The following is a 6,899-nucleotide window of genomic DNA, read 5'->3' as shown; positions in this document are numbered from 1 at the left end:
AAACATCAGTCCGTCTTTATCCATTAATGATATTATTATGATTTTATGTGTACTTTTCATTTGTCGTAAATCACTGCGACATTTAACTTCTTGTCCATATGGACCCGTTTATCCTTAATGTGTATTGAATAACAACGTATGCCCCTACTTATATAATAATGTTGTGTTTAACATGGACTATGCGAAAATAGTAGCCAGGGTGAGAGACAATAGTGCATGACCCGAAGGGGGGGAGTGCATTATTGTCTCAAACCCTGGCTACTATTTTCCATAGTCAATGTTAAACACATCATTAATATCATTATTACACTGACTGTTTACTATTTTGAATAGTGACAGTAGTGTATTTCAATGTTAAAAACATGCCCTTCATTTAAATAGATATAGAAAGATGTGGTATGAGTGCCAATGAGACAACTTGCCATCCAAATAAGAATTTATAAAAGTAAAACTCTGCTTATACATGCATTTATACTGCAACTAGTTGTAGATATAGAAAAATTTGGTGTGAGTGCCAATGAGACAACTCTCCATCCAAAAAAAACAATTTCTAAAAGTAAACCATTATAGGTCAATGTACGGCCTTCAATACGGAGCCTTTGCTCACACCGAACAACAAACTATAAAGGCCCCCAAAATTACTAGAAGTGTAAAACCATTCAAACGGGAAAACCAACGGTCTAGTTTATATATAGCAGCATATTTTGTATAATGTCAATTTCATCGTGGAACACTTTCTCTACAATCAGAAATCCGTTAAGGGATAAAACTAATTTTGACATTTGTGTTTCGATTAAAAAAGCTATCATTTTATTATTTTTTTATTAAGTTGTAGTATAAAACAATACTCATATACTTTAGTAACTCAATAACTTACAAAGAAAACCAATGATATCGGATCATAACTATTTATCTGTTAATAAATGACTTCTAAAGTATTCAAACTACAGTATTTTAAAGTATTTTAAAATGTCAGAAAATTTTGAATAAATATATATACTTGTTTCCCCTGATTGTTCAATTGTAATAGTTTATTAATTATCATGTTAATAAATCCAACCCACTTGTCCGTCAAAGCAACTAAGCTCCGCTTTTGCACGTTAAATTGACAATGATTGACATGAAAATCATTAGTCTGTTGCAACAGCAAGGCATACTATTTTCGCATAGTGCAGATAACGTTATATGTTTCTTTCAAAAACTATGCAAAAATAGAGCAATTTTACTATATAGAAGGACATTCTTACAGGAAGTATTTATAATATGGGCAGACGTTTTTAATGCACGATTAACGGGCTATAATATATCTGACCTGTATTCAAGTCCCTATGTTATTGTCTTTTTTTCTATAGGAAGTTTTGCAAAGATATCATTCTAAGACCAAGCTATGGGGTTTATATCAAAATTATCACAAATTTTGAAAAATATTAACAAGTCAAAAACTAAGGACTTCCTAACAGATTTTGATATGTAATTTGCATTGACTCCATATGGGTGTTATCAAAGGTTAACCTCAAGTTGGTCTTGAAGAATAATTAAAAATAAAACTCGTATCTTATATAGTTTGTTGAAATTTAAGTGGATAAATGTGGTAACCTCGCGTTTTTAACATTGAAAATTGAACAATTACATGTTGGTATAAACGCGGTGGAAGTATTGATATTTAACCCTAGTGGGTCGGCACTGCTATTTGACTTTAATCCCCGAAAAGACATTATTCTACGTCTTAGACTTCTGCTGTGAAGAGGCAATGTATTATATTGAATTAACCTTGCAGATATGATATTAAATAAAATTGTAAGCTTTGGTATGTTTCACTTTATTTTTCAGATGTTTTCTCCAGTACAAAATATGTCTCCTCAGGTTTCGAAACTTCTTCGTTTTCTTTTATTTCCTTCATTTGTGGAACGTTTGTGTCTGGCTGTGTAAGTTCATCGGGATCTAAAATAAAATACTTGTGGGACGATGTCGTTGACATTGTATTACTTATAGCACTATCTCGAAAATATGAGTTGTAAACAATGTCACTTCCGGCTTGTTCTAGCTTCCGGTTTGTGGAAGCATCGTCTGCAAATGTCTGATACAAGCTACTCTGGTCGGAAACTCGTCTGTTACCAGGCGTATTGTTTCCGTTGCGAAAGTTTCTTGATTTGATACTTTCATATTTTGGTTCACTAAATGTCCTTGATAGAGCACCAGGTTCTTGATTTGACGAAACTTCATCATAGCGATGGTCACTTAGAGAACTATTCCTATTGATTGCATTTGGCACGTCTATAGAATATAATGGGTTGTCTGTCTGAAAATAAAAAAAAATATCAAAAATTTGTATTAAAAGTATTATTACTGCTCCCTAATTTGTAAATGATCGTGTAATCTGATTCATTGTAGAGAAGTAAAAAGTTGCACGGTTTAATCACGCACTAACATGTCTTTGTATCAAAAATCATTGATACATGGACATTAACGAGTTTTTGGATACAACATGCGACAGGAAGAACAGACCCTATGACTACTATAGCACTTACTTTACTAGCCGACAATATGATTAGATATAAATATCTATTTATGGAAATCAGGTCTAACGTTTACTGGTAAAAGGACATGAGCAAAAACCTTTCAATAAAAGACTACTCACACTTGTTTGTGACATATGGATATAGAGATAATCTTTTGTGTATGTATACGTCCAACGTATTTGAAATTCATCCAGTCTACCACAATAAGATGGAGCCGTAAACAGCATTTACATGTAATCATGTTACTTTAAAGAATAACATAGGTTGGGATCTAAGGTCAAACGATAAGAAACAGTTTGAGCATTATGAAAAAATATGTGTGCACATGCATTTACCAAAATTCAGTTTCTAGAGACAAATCACACAGTACCTGATTAGATGCTGGTGTAGCTACTTCTGGATTATTTTCTGTCATAATCCTTTTCTGTCTGAAATAGTCAAAACACGATAATTTAGTGATGTTGTAGATGCATGCGTGTTTTGAAATAATATGTAGCAATTGATAATTATTGTCTTAGTGTTTGTGTTCTTGTTCATATGCGATTGCTCTGAAGTATCCAAGCGGTGGGCGTTTGATTGTTGGTGTTTCTGTGCACGTTTCTAAAAGTTGTTTTGTACCTACAAATTTAGTATTCTATCTTGTAATTTTCGTACCGTTGTTTTCTTTCGTATTTTTTCGGTTTTTGCACTTACATTTTCAGTTTGTTTTCGACTTATGAGTTTGAATGTCCTTTTGGTGCTTTTCGCCTCTCTTGAATATGGAATAGTAATAATGAAGGTGTTGATGCCAATAAAATATGGTTTTAACACTACATTTGTATTATCTGTAAATAGTTGATTTACTTTGTTATATTTTCTTGATTTTTTTGTGTTCAGTTATCGGTTATTTTACACGTACTTATTGATTTCAAGACGTTTTTATTGTTTAACTGCCCGTTGTTAAGAAAGTATGCTGTACTTTAACAAAATTTCGTGTTATTTTTATAAAGTTAAATATACCTTTTTAGATAATATTTCCAGCATAGAATAATTGCAAGTACAATGATTACAGCAAACACTGCTCCGATACCAATACCTATAGCTAGGTCCTCCATAACAACTCCATTGTCAGACATATCGATTGTGGGTTTTGTGTGAAGTGAATTCCCAGTATTTTGACTGTTCTCCTTTGTTACTTTGCTACTATGATTGTTGGCTGGTTTTATTATGTGGCCTTTATTGTTTATTGAATTGGTAAACGTAGATGTCGGTGTTATAGGTGTGGTTTTAAACACGGGAAATGGTTCCCAAAAATTTGGGACAGCTGGGAAGTCACTTGGCTGGTAAACTGTAAAAAGAAGAGGGTATTATGATTTTTATCTTTTAATTATAAAATTTTACAAATGAATCCTTTTAGAAATCACATTGATCAGCTAAAACTTAAATGTCTTTTTATTAATTAATGTTAATATACTTTCTTTTGTTAAATCATCTGGCATGTTGTGTAGTTACTAGAAACAAAGCATAAATTTCAGTTTTTAAAAAAGTTAAACAAAATTGTTGCCTGATTTCATTATGCTGGCACTTCTGTAGATTGATGCTATTATATTTAGAATCATATTTATCCTGCTATCAGCCAACTATTGTACAAATAACAAGTACAAATTACTTTTTGCTTTATGTGTACTTGTAAAAATTAAGAACCCTGTTACCGCGCTTCCATGTTGAGAAAGCAGTAATGTGGCTATTTCTATTAGAGTAACAGTTCATTTTGGGGTCCTCTTTGTGGTCCACATTTAAATTATGTCGATTTCTTTGAAAAATTAAAGAAAATGATTTGGATTTTAAGAACTAAAGTTTCAATCATTGTGTAAATTACAAGATAAAAACAATAACACACCGTCGGAAAATATAAAAGTTATTTGTATTCGCTACGAAACAGGAGAAAAGCTCGTCGAGTCTCGCTTTTCGTCCTTTTTCAAAAGCTCATACAAATAATTATATATTTTCCGACAATGTACATATATTGTATTTTTCTTCAACCAAACCTTGATCACTGATAGAATCAAATCAAAGCCGTTTTTTTCGTAATATAATTCAATTAGGACATTTTTTTTGTAGATTGTAAATATATGATACTAGTCGAATTTCGTTTAATTCGAAATACATGAATTAATCAAACCAGAGAACAAGAGAAACAGTCATCACTAATTAACATAAAATTGAAAACAAATAAATCATCTTTCTTTCTTTCTTTACCTACCTGGCCCAGAACATATTTTGAAAGTAGCTGTACATCCAGGTCTGACGTAAAAGATTCCATAATGGTTAATTTCATCAGCATTGTGTACGCAAGACGGCTTAGAGTAATGAACTACATCTACACAGTCCACATTTCTCAAGGGAAATCCACAATCAGAATTATACCCTCCATTCCCTGTACATTCCACCTTCCTACAATACTGATAACATCCATCTGTCAAATATCGAAGAAATTATTAGAAGAAAATATTAAAAAGAAGATGTGGTATGATTGCCAATGGCACAACTCTCCACAAGAGACCAAAATGACACAGAAATTATAACTATAGTCACAAAGGCTTATTTTGTATTCTCTTTGATTTGTTCTTTCAATTGTTCAAATTCATACGATTTGAATCACACTGATTCAAAGAATAAATATTTCAAGAAATATTCGGTTTCCAATGTGCATTAATTGTGAGTTCTATACAAAACATTATTTTTAAGATATTTATCTAAATTATAAGTTTTCAAAACAATCAAATATGTTGAATGTTTATTTTAGAAATTTTGTCCAGTTCATATCAGTTTGAGAGTTGGTTTTTTTGTTTGTTTGGATGATGCCAGTCATATGTAGTTATATAATTCAATTTTACTTTCAGATATGTTTATAATGTTCATTGACAGTCAATCTTAAATCCTCATTTGTATCCAAGTCGTATTTTGACATATGCTTATAGTTCGAGTCCTCTAAAACGTACGTAAGGTATAATATATCTTCCCAAAATTTTGTCTCAAAAGAACTCTATGAGGAATATCCCATATACTGAACTTGATATTATGTTTATATGATAACCACTGGGTCAGTTCTGCTGTAAGTGAATTGTAAACCACATTAGTTATATTTTTTCCAGTAGCTCATACGATATAAAATGAGGTACATGTATATGTTAACTGAATGTTTTCATCACCAAAATTAAGGAATTATACTTGAATTCTTTCAGATAGAGTTTTGGTGTATTTCACATATTGGTTAAGTGCTTCTAAACGTTTAAATCATATTCAATGTAGACCTGTCGTGTATTTAGAAAAAAAATGAACAGGTGGTCTGTTTCGAAAACAAGTCTTAGTTTTGTTCCCTGTCATTTTATTTTAGTAATGAAAAAAGTTAAAGTAATCATGAATTATTATAGTTGATCTTAACAAAACTTATTTAGTTTTGCTTTCAATAGCTATAAAAGTATCAACGAGCATTTGCCGCTTTATCGTCTAAAAAAATATCGCACATGTGAATTAATGGTTTACTGTTTGCTTTACGTCCAGTGGCAAACATGTTAGGCATGCTGACGTCGAGGACCAATTAATTAAAATATAGAGCATGATACATATCAAAATCAAAGATAAAACACACCAAAAATTGTCGTGTTGCAACAGTCATATTTTTGTGTTGTAAAATTAGGTAAGTTGAATCATGTTCAACGTTGAATATTTATCATTTGCAATGAGAAAACAATCTTTTTCGTGACGTGATATAAATATCGACATTGGAGGAAAATTCCTTTATATTATACCTTACCGTGTAATACTATATACAAGCATTGAGTGTATCGCACTATCCGTCAAATTTGACATTTATGTATATTTTGATGTGAAATATTTACCTATTAAGATAAACTGATGAGCCAAAAACAAGAAATATTGATCCCCTACCCCCTATTTTTTAAACATTGAACAAAAGAAAAGATCATCATTAATACTGTGTAGAAATAAGTGCACTAACTTTTCTAAAAGCCGATTTAAAAACAAATCATTTCTCCAAAAATGGATCGTTTATTGAAATTAATAAGCAGTCAATCGAATTTTGCATTTAGCATTTATAACTACGTATGTATAGAATTTATTTTCATATCTGAATATCTGAATGTAAAAAAATGAAAACTACACGTTAAATAAGTATACTGACCTTTACAACAGTGGTTATCCGGACAGTTCATTGTCATTTTTCGGTCTTTAACTGTATTCCCGTTTTCATTGTTTTGTCACCACTGATTTATTTTGTTGTTAAGTGAAGTGTGGTATTACGTACATAGGCCTTCCTCGGTTCAAATGAATCATATTTTAATATACATGTACACTAGCCTCAGGCAGTATTGTACAGAA

The 6,899-nt window shown here is 31.4% G+C and overlaps 1 protein-coding gene across 1 annotated transcript; it reads right to left on the bottom strand.

Annotated features, from left to right (window-relative positions):
• Positions 1 to 1,801: 1,801 nt before the first annotated feature.
• On the bottom strand, positions 1,802 to 6,899 carry LOC143067525 (uncharacterized). The gene is made up of 5 exons (XM_076240848.1): positions 6,703 to 6,899; positions 4,762 to 4,974; positions 3,519 to 3,846; positions 2,890 to 2,947; positions 1,802 to 2,299 (listed from the first exon to the last, which is right to left on the bottom strand). Exons 1-5 carry the CDS (start codon positions 6,737 to 6,739, stop codon positions 1,820 to 1,822), a joined length of 1,116 nt encoding a protein of 371 aa, XP_076096963.1. The 5' UTR covers positions 6,740 to 6,899; the 3' UTR covers positions 1,802 to 1,819.

The sequence above is a fragment of the Mytilus galloprovincialis genome, chromosome 1, assembly GCF_965363235.1.
Source record: "Mytilus galloprovincialis chromosome 1, xbMytGall1.hap1.1, whole genome shotgun sequence".
Lineage (NCBI taxonomy): Eukaryota > Metazoa > Mollusca > Bivalvia > Mytilida > Mytilidae > Mytilus > Mytilus galloprovincialis.
Note: the sequence above shows the minus strand (reverse complement) of the source record. Positions and strands in the feature narration are given on the sequence as shown.

Excerpts from the sequence above, each read along its gene's own strand:
- LOC143067525 (XM_076240848.1), bottom strand. The coding sequence starts at position 6,739 with ATGACAATGAACTGTCCGGATAACCACTGTTGTAAAG. Across the intron at positions 4,975-6,702 it reads GGATAACCACTGTTGTAAAG|ATGGATGTTATCAGTATTGT; the intron begins GTCAGTATACTT and ends GATATTTGACAG. Across the intron at positions 2,300-2,889 it reads CTACACCAGCATCTAATCAG|ACAGACAACCCATTATATTC; the intron begins GTACTGTGTGAT and ends TTTTATTTTCAG.